Source organism: Psammomys obesus, unplaced genomic scaffold (assembly GCF_907164565.1).
Source record: "Psammomys obesus unplaced genomic scaffold, mPsaObe1.curated_primary_1811, whole genome shotgun sequence".
Taxonomy (NCBI): Eukaryota; Metazoa; Chordata; class Mammalia; order Rodentia; family Muridae; genus Psammomys; species Psammomys obesus.
Window position 1 is genome coordinate 12,680,424 of NW_026595981.1, and position 17,584 is coordinate 12,698,007.

At 48.0% G+C, this 17,584-nt stretch overlaps 1 protein-coding gene across 1 annotated transcript; it reads right to left on the bottom strand.

Moving 5' to 3' along the window:
- Nucleotides 1-2,649: 2,649 nt before the first annotated feature.
- Nucleotides 2,650-10,661, bottom strand: Dynll2 (dynein light chain LC8-type 2). The gene is made up of 3 exons (XM_055619965.1): nucleotides 10,410-10,661; nucleotides 7,096-7,234; nucleotides 2,650-4,605 (listed from the first exon to the last, which is right to left on the bottom strand). Exons 2-3 carry the CDS (start codon nucleotides 7,225-7,227, stop codon nucleotides 4,468-4,470), a joined length of 270 nt encoding a protein of 89 aa, XP_055475940.1. The 5' UTR covers nucleotides 7,228-7,234; nucleotides 10,410-10,661; the 3' UTR covers nucleotides 2,650-4,467.
- Between the last annotated feature and the right edge of the window lie 6,923 nt (nucleotides 10,662-17,584).

The following is a 17,584-nucleotide window of genomic DNA, read 5'->3' on the forward strand; positions in this document are numbered from 1 at the left end:
CTGGGATGGTCCATCACACCTGTTACATCAAACCTTCAGGCTGCACTGAGGAAGCCATCTGGCAGCTGTGCTGTCCAGGGTCAGTCAGCGAACATTACGCAAGAGACTAGCCTGGATAACCGGGGGCCACCTAGCAGAGGCCTGGGGTTTCCCTGAAGAGATCTCAACCTATGGAGCTCCTGCCTGGGCCTCCAGCCTGTCCTCCAGACTTCAGCCTTGCCTAGCCAGCCCCCACACCTACATAAGGCAATCCTTTGCAAGGGACTTAGCTAGATAGGTGACTAAGAGACAAGACAGCCTACTAGTGCTGTTGGCTGTTTCTAGAGCAGAAGTGACTTTTCTATAAATCATCAGAGAAAAATCTTGCTTCTCTGGAGAATTAAAGATTAGTTTTCACTCAAATAAAACCAGGCATTTAACAGTGGACAGTCCCAGGAGGAGGAGTCAGGCAGTGTCAGGTTACACTCCTCAAACTGTGTTTAGCACATTTGTGCTCTTCCCCTGCACTGTACCAGAGCATCAGACACTTCCCATGGTACCCAGGATCAGCTGCTTCTAACAGGTTGGAACTACCACCTATGCTAACACCAATTGCAGCTATGGAGGGGAGCCCGCTGGCTGCAGAAGATTCGCCTGGAAAACTGAGTACCGTGAGACCCCTGGACTGGGGTTTTGGCCAAGTGTGGTCCAGCCCCACCGTTTAAAGGCTTACTAGAAGAGTGACACTCACGTATATACTGTCTACCCCTGCTTTCTGCCTCAGTGTGGCGACTATGTCCAAGTCCAACATACCCACACAAAAGAATGAATATAAATGTTCACAGCAGCACAATCTGCAATAGCAAAAAAACAAAAAAAATAGTTCTTTAATAGTGGGGAAAATGTAGTGTTTAATGGCATAGTTCTTGGCCAGAAAGGTAAGGCATTGACAATCATGAGAACGCACGAAGAAGCTAGACTCAAAAGCTACATATTACAATATTCCATTAGTGTGAAACCTGAATAAGCAGATCCGGAGACAAAGATTAGTGAGCTGGGGAGGTGGCTCAGCACGAGGACCCGAGTTCAACTCCCTAGGATCCACATTTAGAAAACCAGGTGTAGGGGCTGGAGGGTTGGCTCTGTGGTTAAAAACACCGGCTGCTCTTCCAGAGGTCTTGGGTTCAACTCCCAGCACCTACATGGTCACAACTTTAACTCCAGTTCCAGGGGGATCAAATATGTATTCTAGGCACAATTCACACATGTTGTACATACATGCATATCTGTAAAGCACCCATTATAAAATTTTCTTTAATTGGAAATAACAGATGTAGTAACACATGCCAGTAACCCCAGCACAGGGGAAGCTGGGACTTGCTGGCTATCCAGTCTAGCCAAACCCGTGAACTCCAAAGGACGGACAGTGGAGACACCCAGCGTAAAGCTCAGGGCTGCACGTGTGGGCACAAGCACCATAGATTGGTTTCCTAAAGGCTGAAGCGGGCGTGGTAATCATCTGCAAGCAACTACAGGGTGTCTCTCAAGGGGACATACATGTTCTGGACTTGCTGTTTGCACAAGTGTGTGTCTGTGAGCAACTAAAATCCACGGAGCCGCATACCAGCCGAGTTCAGTAGGGACACAGACCCAGTAACAGTCCAGTCCCTCCTGCCTTCCAAAAGGCCAGGTGATACCCATCAAGGCAGCTGCCTAGACTGGTGTTATGCCGTTTCTGCCTGGCCAGGAAACACTTTTCCAGCACTTGCTGCAGATGGGCACAGTTATGCTCCAAGATGAAAGCAGTGGAGAATGTGGGCAGATCATGCAGATGAAAGGGGTCAAGACAAGGGGGTGGGGCACACCGTTCTGCAGGTCCAGGTGTCTGATATTTGAGCAAAGATAATAGCTGCACCTTGGGCCTAGCGTTCACTGGGGCTCAGGATAGGGAGGACTGACAGCAACACTACAGTGGCCAACTCCTATCCGCTGTCACTGTCAGTCTCCACTGGCTACCCTCCATTCATTCCCAGTGCTCCTACTTGTCCTCCGGGGGGAGACTGACACCCCCCCCCAGACCCTTCTCAGAGGTGCCCATGAGTGAAAAACAATGGATGTCCCCTTTCTGTATCCCACCTAGTCACAGCCTTGGGTGGCTGTTTCTTCTGCAAGAACTCAAGTTCTTGTCTTTCTTCAACAGTCCCGTGTGACCCCATTTATCATTCCCTTCTACGTCGCCACAAGATGAGCCTGGTCTCCAGGAATCCTGCAGATCGAAACTAGACTTACCTGTGCAAGAATGTGTCACAGGCGTGACAACTGGAGAAGTAGATAACCTTGGACCCTACAGTCCCAACATCACAGCTGAAATGTCAACTAAGGCCTTGTCCTGGCACAAGGCTCCAGCCCTGTCAATTACTAACCAGCCAGGGCAGCAACGAGGTGGGGTCTGCAGTCTGTTAACTGGTACCTTCACTGTCCCAGTCTTCCCCGCAAGATCCTGCCCACCACCCTCGTATCTGAAGCTCTGTCTACCTCCAATACTCACTGAGAACACACTCCCATTGTACTTTACCCTAGGAAACACCACCCGCTCCACCCACTGTGTGACACCAACAGCACCAGGCCAACCAACCCTTCATCCCCAAAGAAACCCCAACAGCTCAGAAGTGCATCAATCGACCTTTAATGTCCAAAAGAGGCGTGGATGCAGAGCATAGATGTGGCAGGGTCTTAGTTCCTGCACCAGAAATGAGAGATGAACAAAACTAGACACTTCCAACTGGCCAGAGTCTTGGAGGGCAGGGAGAAACACAGATCTAGACATTCATAAGAAAAATAAAACCTAAAATCAAACATTCAATCTTGTACCCAATGAAGGTTTGAACAGGGAACTCGGTCACCACCAGTTCCCACCCTCCCCTGCCAGCACTGAAGAAAAACAAAAGCTCAATACACACTAAGGGCCTAGGAGAAAGGGGTGTTCTCCTGCCTTCCCCCCACCCCCAAGAATGGGCTGGGGGAAAAAAAAAAAAGCTAGATTTCCCCACCCCTTACAGTGTCAACCCTACATGAGTTCCAAATGCGATTCGTAAGAATCAGCAGCTCAATTGGCAATGACAACCCCCACCCACCCCAATCGATTCACCAACAGACGAGGTTTCCCTTGCACCCTTCTCTGGAATCTCCGACTCCCAGCGCCTCATTACTGCATATCAGACCTGTTCCAAGGAGCCCCTACCTGCCCTCATTACTTCCAATTCTCACTTCCCACTAGAGGCTGCGACCAGCCACAAGTTGGCCCTGCCCCCAGATCCAACTCCAGGGCAGATGACAGGTGGCCATCTTGTCCTAGATGACCTTCCAAAACTTTTCTAGGGAACAGCCATAGGACAAAGCAGAGCGTGTAAGCTAGATGACTGAGGGGAGAGGGATGGTATGACACCAACCCATCCTCACCCAACAGGTCACATAAACGCCCACTTAGAACTAACTGTGCCCCCTACCTCCCCATACACGCTGAAGATTCCACTTATCCTGCCCCTTCCCTCCCTTCTACCCCAAAAAACCCACCCCCACACACGCACACAGACAAACACAGACACACACAAAGAAGAATCGAGGGGGACATTGATTTGGTTTGATTGCTAAGACCTAACTAAGGAACAGCAGTCACCAGGAATTCCCTTGCCAGCCAACAACAGGGGCTGCTCTAAGAGAATTGAGGAATGAGAAAAAACAGGGCTAAGCAGGGAGCAGACAGAAGAATGTAAAGGGAAGGCAAGCTAGTCCTACTCCCAGTGTCCTACAACATGACCTCTGGTTGGAATAAAGGAGAGTAACCCACAAAGACACAGCCCTTACTTAGAAATCTTGACGAAGACGGCAGGACGAGTCTGCTCCCCACTCCCACACCACAAACACATCTCAGGGCCCCTTTAAGACTGCACCCACCCACCCCTGCCCCAAGTCACAGTTCAGTGGACTATTCTCCCTGGTACTAGAGCAGCTCCCCACCTACCTTCCTATCCCTCTCCTTGCCAACGCTAACCTGTCCTCACAGGCCCTAGCCCTCCTAGAGCAGCACCCACCACTGGAGAGGCAGCTGCAGTTTTACTTCCACCTCGAGACCTACTTCTATTCCTCAGCCCTCCTAGTCTTTCCGGTTTGCTGAGGGCCTTCTATTTTATCTAGGGAGAGAAAGAGAAAAAGGGGTGGGAGAGATTTCCTAGTGCAGTACAACCAAAAAAATATTTTTAAAGTCTTAAAAAAAAATAAACATAAAGCAGCCTTCTTCCCCAGGCAACTAAACAGAAAGAAGTTTGGTTTTTGTTTACTGCGACACACACATGAAATCGAGTATACAGTCCATGCAGTAGCACAGCCATTGGAGAGGACTTCCTGATGCTGGCCCCAGTGCAAAACAGTCCCAGCAACGCCGCCTGCTTGCCATCGCTGCCGCCGCCACCTAGCCTTCACCTTGGCCACCTAGCCTGACTTGAAGAGGAGGATTGCAACTTGACCCAAGTAAAAATAGATGAAGTGCTTTGTCTCGTGTGTGACATAGCTGCCAAAATTTCGGCCCACGATACAATGCCAGGTAGGGTTATATTTCTTGTCAAATTCCTAAAAAAGAATAAAAGAGGGAAGGAAAGAAAGGTAGTTACGGTTACTGGAGAAGAAGTGAGAATGGGAGTCACTCCCAACAATTCTAGCACACACATTTATAGTTGTGTCCAGTATCCCAACCTCCAACCGTGCCACCCCAGCCCAGGGCCTCAGAAGCTCAGGTTCTAACGCTGGCAACAGCACGCCTACCCTCATCAATAATGGACACCACAAAGGCTCCATTATTCCTCTCTGCCAAGCCGCTAGCACTCTACACCCTGATCTCTCCATCCTTTAGTTAGCCCACACCCAGACCTGCCCACCCTATGATTCAAGATAATCAGAGAAACCAAGATGTCATACAGCATAGCGAGTGGGGCCTGGCCACCACTGCCTCACACATGACTAAACCAGCACTAGACACGAGAACAAATGGAGACTACCTGTTGAAGCATCGCTGGGCAGTTGTATAGCACCAAGAGTGGTATATGCACCAATTCCCTCATTCTATAAAACCATCCAAGCCGTCAAACAATTCCCTAGCACCCCACAGCTCAGTTCTAGCTGTATCCTTCAAACTGTGAAAGGACAGCAGCCCTCCACGGCAGGCACATCAGCGCTGCCTCACAGCTCTTGTCCACAAGATGCACAGCACTCCCTAACTTCCTGAAAGCACCCCTTCCACACAATTACAGGAGGCACTGAAGAACAAAGGAAGGTGAATGCCCTGACTCTAGACTCTGCGTGGAGGAGAGCCATCATCGCTCTCCTGGCTCACACAAGGATTCCTCTCATTCTGAGAGACCATGAGTCTACATTCTCTGCCTGGGTAGACTGGCAAAGCCAATCATGCAGCACTGATTCTTGTACCCCTAGCTCATAGAGGGGATTCTCATGACTTCCTTGTCTGATCCTATCCCTCAAGGGTAGGAAACAGCTCTGGGAAACTGGAGACCCCACAGGGCACTTACTACTATGCCGCCACTCTTACACATCCTCTGCTTAAAATGCCAGTGCTTAGATGAGCAAAGACTGGGCCTGGGCCTCTAGTTTAAACATGGCCTGGGGGGCTGGAGGGATAGACAGCACTGCCTATTCTTGCGGAGGGCCTGGTTCAACCCCAGGACCCACAGCGGCTCACAGCCACCTAGTAACTCCTACTCCAAAGGATCTGATGCACTTTTCTGATCTCCACAGGGACCAAGCACACACGACAGACATACACAAAGGCAAACAGTCATACAATAAAAATAAAGATAGTATTTTATTACTTTATAGTAAAGTAATAAAAGATATTACTTTATAGTAAAAGCACAAAAACATAAAAGCTGTGGTCCTGACTGGAAACCAGGGACCCATGCTCTTGCTTCAACTGCCTCTTCAGTGTTAACCATTTCCACTCATGCATTCATCTGGGATTTTCTTTTAAATGTTATTTGGGAATGGTTGAGTGTGCCACAGCACACATGTGTAAGTCAGAGGACAACCTGCTGGAGTCAATTCTCCCCTTCTACCATGTGTGTTTCACGGCTCAAACTCAGGTCATCAGGCTGGGAGTAGCCACCCTTGCCCACCGATTCATCGCACCAGCCCCATTTAGGAACTTTTCAATCACTAAACTCTACCACTGAACTATTTTTATAAAATTTAGTCAATCCTCTACATCTGCAAGTTGTACATCCATATAGTCAATCAACCACAGACTAAACTATTTAAGGAAAATTATACCTGTATTGAACAGGTACTGATTTTTCTTCTCATTCCCTAGCAGTCCCTAGAGAAAGCAAGGATTAAATATCCGAGCTCATTCTTTTAAGAATGGAGGGAGGGGACTGTTGGAGTTGGCTCAGAGGTGAAGAGGACTTGCTGCTCTTCCAGGGACCTGGGTTCAACTTCTAGCACCACATAGCAGTTCAAAACCACCTATAACTCCAGTCCCAGGAGGTCTAATGACCTCTTCTCACCTGCACAGGTACCAGGCATGCATGTGGTAGAGACGTATATAGACAAAATACCCATATACGTAAGGTTACTTTTTTAAAAAATAAAAGAGAATATTGCAAAATATGCAGAATCCACATCCTTTTTTAGGGAAATGTAAATGCTCCATATCAAGAGGATTACACCACTGTAAATGAAGTTCCCTGAAAATCTGTTCAGGATCATAAAGCACTCATTCAAATTCTTTAGTCTTTCTTAATTGTGAATACTGAATAGTTCTCAATCGGGCTGGTAATCTTAGTTCCCAAGTTTCTCTCATAGTCTTCCCCTTTCCCCACATGCCTCGCAGGAACCTAACTATCTGTAAACTAACTTCAGCAGAGCCTCATCAAGAATCATTAAGGTGACTGCTTTGGCAACTCAATCACTCTGTTATTCAGCTGCTTCAAACGTTTGCAGGGTTTTGTCTGAAGGGGCTACACCTGTTCTCTAAGAAACTGTGACCCCACTCCCACCCTAGTCCCACCCAATGGAGCTCAGTGGTCAATCCTCCCGCTCCTGGCTTACCTTCTTGATATAGGCAGCAATGTCCTTCTCTATGTTGTACTTCTCCATGGCCTGTGTGGCGCAGTCAACGGCATCCTGTTGCATGTCCTCAGACATGTCTGCGTTCTTGATCACTGCCTTTCGGTCAGACATCGTGACACTGCAGGAGAAGCACAAAAGTAAAGCTGACAACTTCTCAATGTGGGCACCAGACTAAGCTAGGAGCCCCAGGGCTAGAGGCTGGAAGGTGGGAATGTATGAAACAGACGAGAGACATTAAGAGGAGGTTTATGCTGGGCAAGGTGGCACAAGTCTTAAATCCCAGCATCTGGGAGGCAGAGGTCATTGGAGCTCTCAGTTCAAGGACAGACTGGTCTACAAAGGGAGTTCCAGGCTAGACAGGACTATACAGTAAAACCCTTGTCTCAAAAAAAAAAAAAAAGTATGCTTACGAGATTTTAGCAGAAATATGGTCCCTACCTCTTGGAAATAAAGGGCAAGTTTAAAAAAAAAAATGTAGAGGTTAGGATGTCATGTTTTAAAAATCCACATAAGTTAAGATTTCTTAAACTCCTACTAGCTACTTATTTCATACACCCGAGAGCCGCAGTGACACAACAATGCATCATCTATCTCTCACAGCAGAGTTAATTTAATCTGTGTTCTTATGTCACCATCTGTAAAATATAAGGAAGCGTTATCCTAAGAATTAACCAGAGGCTAACACCAGAACAGATAAAGTGCGTGATCTAAGGACTATTATAAACTACTGGTCTCACAGCAGGAAACACCTGCTAAGAATCAGTAGCCCCCATTTCTGGTCCTGACTGAACCTCTGTGGTCTCGGCAAGGCACCTGGCCTTTCTGTATCGATTACTTCCATTTTAGCAACGAGGTCAGCTCTCAACTGGAAGTTCTTTAAGAATTAACTAAGGTGATAGGAGAGCATCTGCAAACGAGGAGGGCCTGGACAGCCAGCCTCAACCACCACCTGTTTTTATAAATCAAAGTTACACATTACAATAGCAGAGATGACTACCAGCGACTGTTCTGACCACAAGGCCTAAAATACTCACTGTCCCCTCACAGAAAAAAAGGCCAACTCCACTTTGATAAAAAAAAAAAAAAAAAGGGGGGGGGGAAGGTAGGGGATACTTCCTAAGGCCTGGTGGCAAATAAAGACCTCTTAAATACCTCTAGAGAGGCTGTCAAATGTCATCCCATCCAATCCTGCTTTCCCACTCTCCTCAATACAGTGTTCAATAGTTAAAGTGCAATAAAATGTCAACTCTAGATTTTAGTCAGGGCTCCAACAATTTGTCCTTTCTCTGAATTTTTGCTTCCTCGTGTAACAATTATTTTTATTCATTCAAAAAGCATTAATGAAGTGAAAACTTGGGAGAAATATCTTGACGAGAACTGAGCACTTTCCCTTAATAAAAACTGGGTTTTTTAATTAACAAAAACAGTGGTTCACACCTGAACGTCTAACACTTGGGAAGAAGAGGTAGGAATAGCAGGCATTCCAAGCCAACCTCACCTACAATGAGACCCTGTTTCAAACAATAAAAACACAGGACAGGGAAAACCTGGAGATGGAGGAGGTCTAATACACTGACATAGGAGAACTAAGAGAAAGGAGGTTGTTGGTATATAGCCTTGTTTCATAGCTGTGCTTCCTGGGTCGTGGCATTCACCATCCGGCAAGCAATCAGACTTCTGAGGTTGACCCATCATGGAACCCTGGCAGCCTATAGTTACAGGAGCTACTTTACAATAAAAAATGAGCTACAAAATCCTGCCCCTGTCCTTGACGGCTCTCATCACACACAGCTGTACCGAGTCGCCTCACCTCAACTCCAAAAGCACCACCAGTTGTGACCCAACCCAACGGAAAAAGACCCACTGCGTCTGACACGGGCTACCTACACTACCCCACTGAGACTGTCAAATGCACACACACAATGTCTACATGACAGATTCCAGGCAGGGCTGCCCTTAACTGCAGCCAACGCACCTTGGCCTGACTCGACCAAATGAAGCAAGGCGTCTACACTTATTTAGCTCAGAAGGCTCTACCCCACTACCCCAGAGAAAATTTGGAGGCTCGAGGAGTCTATGGTGAAGAAAAGGTCAAGAGATGTCTGTTCAAGGCTGATTAGGTCTATGACCTTGGGCAAACAATCACGTTTAAAAACTGGAATGAGAGGAAACGGGGCAATCTCCAGGAGGTGTGCGCAAAGAAAAAGGCTGCTGTGGTTGAGACCTTTCTAGAAGGGAAGAAAATACAATGTCACCTGGTGGCCTATTCCAGCTTACCACTCAGAAGGGGGCACTGTTTACAAATCCAGAGGTTGGGGGTGGAGCCTGGCTACAGACAACGAAGTATGAAATTGGCACCATTTTGCCAAAAAAAAAAAAAAAAAAAAAGCTCACCTGCTTCACTGCCTCATCCCCAAAGTCCAAAGGATCAACTCTGTCACAGTAATTAAAAGCTACTTTACTCTCCGAGAGAGAGAGCCTGCGATTACATAATGCTGGTCTTGTGACTACAATGCCACGATTCACCCCTGGCCCCTCAGGCGTCGCAGAAAGGTGAGGCCCAGCCTCAGCAAGCCCTATCCAAGGTGCCAACCAGAAAAGGATAGGGAGCCTCGATGCCCAGCTATCCTTTCCTTCCAGGGGGTGGGGGAGGTGAGCTGGGCCTCCAGAAAAAAGGATGGCCCAAGGGCCCCAGGCCAGCTTCCTGAGTCACGAGCCAGGAGCTCCCGCAAAAGGAACACTCCAGGACAGTTCTCATCCTCTGCACTCCGGTCTTGCGACAAAATAAAAAAATAATAAAGCCCTAAGCCTCCAAATGACCCGGACCGCCCTGCACCATTCCTTAACCCGTACAAGCGTTACCGCCTGGTTTCGGATTTCCGAGGGGGCCGTACCCCCTCCCCCATACACACACACCCATCTCTTCCTCCAGAGAGCAGGGAAGGGGCACCAAGGGGCAGCACTTGGGGAATGAGAAAGCATCCGCCTCCCCGCCGCCCAGCCGGGTCCACAGGCCGGTCCTCCGCCCTCCCCCGCCGGGCCTGGAGCCGCGCCGGAGTGACCGGGCGACCTCGCTGCAGAAAAGACGCCCCAGACTGTGGCGGCGGCGGCGGCGGGAGGAGCCGCGTCATGCCCGAGCCCTCTCCACCCGCCCGGCCGGCCCGGACCCCAGGGGCCTCCGCGCACCGCGGGCGGGCTCCCTCCCCGGGGGCCGAAGGGCCTCCTGCCGCCGCTCGAGGGTCTCCGGAGCCCGGCTCGAGCAGGGCGAGGGCTCTCCCCGGGCCCCCGCTCACCGTCACGCAGGCGAGTCCGCACAGGCCCCTGGGGAGCAGCGCTGGGCTGAAGCAGAGCGCGGGCAGGGGCGGTGTCCCCCGGGCTCGTCCTGCAGCAGCCGCCGCCGCCGCCGCCGCCGCGGTGTTCCCCTTGCTCCCGCAGCCCAGGGCCGAGCGCACGCGCTGCCGTCCGCCCTCCGAGCCGCCCGCGCTCCGCCTCGCGCCACCCAGGCCGACCGCCCGCTCCCGCCGGTGTCTCGCCGTCCGCCGCTGAGCGCGGCCGACGCGCGGCCCTGAAATAGAGCCCCGCCCCCGCCCCCCTGCCGCGCGCGCCGCCGTCCGCGCTCCCCATTGGCTGCGCCCGCCCGGCCCCGCACTGCGGGCTTCTCCCCGCGCCGCTCTCGCTCCACATCTTGTTTCCTCCCACAATGCCTCGGGGCGGAGGAGGGGGTGGGGAAGGGGATCTGGAGAAGGTGGGGGGAGGGAGCTGGGGCCTTAGGAGGAGGAGGAGGAGAAAAGGAGAATGCAGACCCCTCTCTCTGCCCAGGCCTGGAGAGGCCAGGCTGGGGAGGTATGAAAAGAGTAGGCCCTGAAAGGAAAAGAGAGAGGCGTGAGACCCCACTTCCAAGAAGGGAAGAGTGGAGAGATGGAGACTTCAGATTCAGCAGAGAAGGGCTCCAGGTCCCAACTTTGGAAATAGGCAGGGAAGGGGATTAAAAATCACCAGGGACAGAGGACAATGCCGGACGCCATTTCCCTCTGCGGGCCACATGGCTGGCAACACTTGTAAGAGGAACAGCCAAGCCCCATGATGAAGTGGAGGCATCAGTGGTCCTCAAGGGACCCCCTGCCCTCACATTCTGGAAAGGTCTCTTTTTGCTTCCAGCTCATCCTTTGTTTACGAATCTGAGGCCATTCTCCCTACCCATAGCTGGGGCCCTAACCACTATCTTCAAAAAGAATGGACAGACAGCCTCTAGGGTTTGCGGCCCTTGGGTTCTCTGAGGATAGAAGTGAGAGGTCAGTCGACCCCACCTGTCCAGTTAAACAGGACCAAAGGGGACTGAAAGGAACGCTTAAGGAGCCGTGTGGCGTTTTAAAAACTTCATCCGTAGCCCTGAAATGTACACAGAATGTGCTGGGTGGTGGCGGTGACCGCAGCGGCGCGCTCCTTTAATCCCAGCACTCGTGAGGCAGAGACAGTCAGATCTTTGAGGCCAGCCTGGTCTACAGAGAGAGTTCCAGGACCACAAGGGCTATAAAGAGAAAAACAAAACCTTGAAAAACAAAAAATGTAGACAGAGCATAGATAAACACTCCTTGCCAGGTCGGTTTCCTTGGACTACACTTGGATAGGAGGTTTTAAAGCTCAGGCAGTAGACACTGTGGGGGGTGGGGAGGTGTTCTCAAAAATGTTGTTCATGGTACTCCAATCCAGAAAAAGACACCCAGAAAATGTCTGTTTTTCTTCCTAAACTTTCATTCACAAAGGCTCTCTGTAAAGTCTTCAGTGAGAGATCAGACATTCTGACCTCAGTGGAGATTAGGGTATCACCTGGCATAACAACTGTGCCCATTTTTTTCTCTTCCCTGACCTAAACCATGAGTGAGAAGTCAGACTAGCTGTGGTCTTAACCTACCCTGCTTGGGAGTATCATAATTTAGTGTTCACTATGTGTCCAGCAAAACTTAGAAAATGGTCCTCTCAGGCTTCTGCATTCCAGAGCTCTTTCTTTTCCCATCTTCAGTTAAGGACTCAACCAGGCAAAGCCCAGCCAGGGTTTCCCTTCATTCCCAGGGTATTCTGATGTCAGCCTATGTTAATGAATGAGGGGTGGGGCCCATGAGGGAAGGGGCTAGAGCATGGGTCATCCACCCAGGGCTTTTGTGGAAGGAACTCTTAGGTGGAGAGAGAGCTAATACCTTCCAACATCTGAAGGTCACAGCTATGATGTAAAGTTGAAAGGGATGTTCACTGCCCAAGGACATGCAATGGAAGGAGCAAGTGTATGAGACGTATTAAAATAGTGTGTTCGAGGTTGGCGTTGCAGCTCAGTGGCAGAGTCCATGCTTGCCCAGCGTGCTCAAGCCCTTGAGTTTGCTCCCCAAATAGTGTATGGTTTATAGATAATAATTAATCTTTTTGGCGCCTGTACTCTGTGCCAGGTTCTACGTGTTTCAAATGTGATACTTTCTGCTCTACCACACTAAACTGTATTTGAAGTGAATGGATTACTGTCCCCCTCTGAGCAGTTTTTAGTGTAGTTCAATGGCTTGCCTAAAGTCACCCAGCTTGTCTTCTTGCAAGATTCAAGCTCAGGTTGTTCCAAGCGCTTACCACCTTAGCCATTAGGCTACAGAGCCAAGCTAACAGTGAGATAAAAGTTAGTGGAACTTGGCTCTCTGCCTAGATCATACCAGCATTTGCTAAACTGATCTAACCATCGAGTCCTTTAAATTTCTTTTCCTATGTTATCTATTATTCTATGTATGTGAGTGTTTCGCCTGCATGTACGTCTGTGTACCACATGTGTGCCTGGTCTCCATAGAGGCCAGAGAGCGTGTCGGATCCCTGGAAGTGGAGTTAGATATAGATGTAAGATGCCATGTGGGTGCTGGGAATTGAACCAAGGCCCTTTGAAAGAACAACTAGTGGTCTTAGCTCTCCAGCCCCCTCCAACGTCTTGTTTCTTTTTCTTTCTCTTTCTTTCCTTCTTTCTTTTTAAAGACAGGGTCTCACTATGTAGCTCTGGTTGTCCTGGAACTCACTATATAGACTAGGTTGAGCTGAAATTTACAATGATCTCTCTCTCTCTCTCTCTCCTCCTGCCTCCCAAGTGTTGGGTTTAAAGGTATGCACCACAATGCCCAGCTCCGAAGCCCTTTGTTAATTCCAAACATTAATATCTCCAGGAACAGAGTTCAAGAAACTTGTCCTATACTAATTAATGCTACTTATACAAAATGTTTACCACCTAAGATAATTATATATTGTAACTATATAATTAATATAGTCACCTAACTTGGTGGATGTCTATTTGACACAGCTGTGTGAAATTGCCTGTTGTTTATTTTTATTTGTTTTTGTTTGTTTGTTGCTATCGGTCATATCTTCTGATTTAAAACAGATGGGGCTGATTTTGTCTTGTTGTGGGCCTCTTACCCTCTGTCTGTTTTAACTTGAAGGCCTCTCAGATCATCCCTCAATTTACAAGTTTCACCCAAATCCATCGCTTTTAACTATGGCCTGGACTCTGAGTACTCTTCTCATTCCCAGATTTCTCTACACAGGCCCTTCAGACTCCACACACACACACACACACACACACACACACGCACGCACGCACGCACACACCACCTGATGCTTAGCAGCATTTGGTCCAGGAGTAGATGCCTTTGATTCTAACTTCTTTCCACAGTTCAAAAGCTGTGCTGTGTGCAGATCTGGCTACGCTATTCAGATCACAAACTTTAATATCTTCTTTATAAAGGTAAGGAGGAAAATGCATGAAAACTCTTGGCCCAAATGTCTGATCCATGTAGCTGATGAATAAACATTAGCCGTCATCAGCTTTGTTTCCGGTCCCTGGAGTTCTTATCTCCACTCAAAGCCACATGTACAAGCCAGAAATCAGGAAGCCTCCCTGGACTTGTATCTCCCTTTTAAACCCAGCAAATATTCATCACTACTCACATGGATGTTTTTCCAATCTTTATAAATGCCCCAAATCCAGCCTGCTATTCATCACTTCTTAGTTCCCTGCCTCATTCTTGGCTCTTACTCTAGCTCAGTGGTTCTCAACATCCTAATGCTGTGACCCTTTAATTCAGTTCCTCCTGTTGTGGTGACCAACCACAAAAGTATTTTTGTTGACACTTCAGAACTATAATTTCGATACTGTTATGAATCATGATATAAACATCTGATATACAGGATATCTGATATGGGACCCCTGTGTGAAAGGGTCGTTCGACCCCCCAAAGGTCTGCTCTATAGCAGGAATCCACTAACAATGCAAACATCCTTCCCCTGTTCAGAATAAAGCCTTTGCTCTGCTGCATAACAGAGCTTCTGCCTTCTACACACACACACCTCTCTGCCAGGCCTTCCTCCCCACACCTCCCATCTGAGCCTGCTGTTCCTCTGACACCTCAGCTGTTTCCCACATGCAGCTGCCACACCTCTGTTCAAATGGTTCTTTACGCCCTGAGACTTGTAGCTTTCCTTCCTGGCTTTCCTTCCTAGCTTTTCTTCCTTCAAGCTTACTTGAAGCCTTCCCTGGATCTCAACAGGAGATTGTGCGCCTATATCGTGTGCTCTGTGACTCCCAGGGCTCATCACCATTAGGTTTGTCTAATATGATCGTTTCACATATGTGTCACATATGATTTCTGTATATACCAAAGGACCTAACACAGTCTCTGAAACAAGGGTAAATTTCCCTAAGTATTAGGTAGCCTGGGCATGCCCATCAGTGGCTGAAAAAGCACAAATGGAAGAATACACCTTCCCTTCTAGATGTCCAGGACTCCATTTTTCTCTGCCAAGAAGCAGCAATGCATGCTGTTTACCCTGAGTGCTCCCTGCCCTGAACAAACTGCCAGCTAAGATAAATCACCGTCAGTGCTGGGGAGAGTTCAGCCTTGATTTCTACCTCCTCACTTTCTTCTGAGCATTTGGCTGGGATCCTTAGGTAAACTTCAGCTGACTGGGTCTCCTACAGGAACGAAACCACAAGCTGTAGTAGTGACAGAAGTCATTTTCCCAAGCCCTTTAATCAGGTGAATTTCTTCAAAAGCCACAGGAAATTAAAGAAGGGTTAGCCTGGGCTACATAGTGAGTGCCATTCCAAAGTGAAACCCTGGTCTCAGAGAGAGATAGGGAGGAAGGGAGAAGAGTGAGTGGAGAGGGGGAGAGAGAGAGAGAAAACGATCATAGAGACCCTGTCCTTACTGTCATAAAAACACTTTCCTGTCTCAGTCCCAGAGTGAGATGGAAACAGTGAGATGAGCTGACACAACTTAGACAGTGAGATGAGATCTATGCCTCTCTCCCTGACCCCCCCCCCTTCAATAGTACCCGAGATTGAATCCAGGGCCTCACCTATGCCAGACAAGTTCTCTGCCATTCAGCAGTGCCCCCAGCCCCGCCTTCCTCCTCTTTTGAAAAACTTAGTAAAATTTGTTTTTCTGTTCTGGGCGTCAACCCCAAGGCCTTGCCCATGCTAAGCAAGAAATCCATCACTCTTCCAGCCTTCTTTTGAGAGTAATTTTGGAAGACATAAAACCAAGTAAACAAACCATAACATAGGCACTCTGACTTATCAGGCATACTAAAATGCAGTTAAGTTAGAAAACTACTTTGGGGAAAATCTTTTCACTAGGAGAATGGAGGCCTATTTTACAATTCAACAGATGGTGGTCCTGCTTTTTTTTCCACATTATATATGGATGAGTGCATGCTACTATGCTCAGGCATGGAAATCAGAAGGTAAGTAGGTACTTTTTGTCAGTTTGATACAAACTAATGATACTTGGGAAGAGGGAACCTCAATTAAGAACTTATCTCCGGGCTGGAGAGACAGCTCAGAGGTTTAAGAGCACTGGCTGTTCTTCCTAAAGGTCCTGAGTTCAATTCCCAGCAACCACACGGTGGCTCACAACCATCTATGATGAGATCTGGTGCCCTCTTCTGGCATGCAGGTGTACATGCTGGTAGAACACTGTATACATAATAAATAAATAAATCCTTTTTTTTTTTTTTTAAGGAAAAGAAATTATCTTCATCAGATTGGTTTGTGGGTTTGTCTGTGGGTCATTTTCTTAATTAGTGATTGATGTGGGAAGGCCTAGCCCACCATGGGTAGTGCCACCCCTGGGCAGGTGGCCTGGAATTGATAAGAAAGCTAGCTGAGCAAGCCATGGGGAGCAAGGCAGGAAGCAGAGTTCCTCTATGGTCCGCTCTGCTTTAGTTCCTGCCGTGAACTCCTGCCCTGATTTCCTGCCCTGTTTGTCTCAGAAATGGAAACCTAATACATGAATGAGTTGCAGGGGTCATTCTTGTCTTTCACCAGATGGTGCCCGGAGATTAAACTCAGGTGCTCTGGCTTGGCAAGAGGAGCCTGTACCCACTGAGCCACCTTGCTTGTCCAAAACTAACTTAAAAAAAAAAAAGCCTTCAAGGTGCAGAACTCAGTGGGATTTTAAATATATTAGTTTTAATTAATATATTTATACATATAATTCTATATTAAATATATAAAAATATATGTATATATACTTGCATAGCTTTGTAGCAAGCACCCTGTCAAAATTTAAAACTTTCCATCATCCCCAAAACAAAACCTTCTGGATTTGGTAACACAGGACTTTAATCCCAGCACTGGGAGGTAGGCAGACCGTTGTGAGTTCAAACACAGCCTGGTTTACAAAGCAAGTTCCAGGACAACCAGGGGCTGCACAGACTGCTAAGAATCATTACCACTGGCAGTTATTCTCCTGTTCCCTTCCGATCTTTGCCAGTCTACTTTCTACCCCTGTGGATTTGCATGTTCTGGACATTTCATATACATGGAATCATACACTATGCTGTGTATGATTTACAAATGCAGTGCAACTCGGTGCTTTATGAGAGTGAACAAGTATACTATACTCTGCTTTCCCATAGTTGATGGACATCTCGGTTTTTATGCTCTGAGCAATCAAACCCAAGGCCTTGCCCATGCTAAGCAAGAAATCTACCACTTTTTCTACTTTTTAGTTCTTATAAATAATGCTGCCAGAAAGGTTTGTGTGGATGAAGTCTTCATTTCTTTGGTTGTGGAATTCCCCTCTCTAAGAGTAGACTTGCTGAGGGCTCATGGCAACTTTAGGCTAGCCTTTCAAGGACTAGCCAGACTGTTTTCCCAAGCAGCTACATCATTTTATACTGCTGCAGGCAATGTATAGAGCTTCTAGTCTTTTCATGTCTTTATAAAAAAACGAACAAATGATATTTGTTCATTTAATTTCGTGTTGTTTTGTTGTTGATGTTTTGTTTTGGGTTTTCCGAGACAGGGTTTCTCTGTGTAGCCTTGGCTGTCCCGGACTCTCTCTTTGTAGACCAGGCTGGCCTCGAACTCACAGACATCTGTTCTGCTTCCTGAGTACTGGGATTAAAGGTGTATGCCACAATGCCCAGCTTTTTTTTTTTTTTT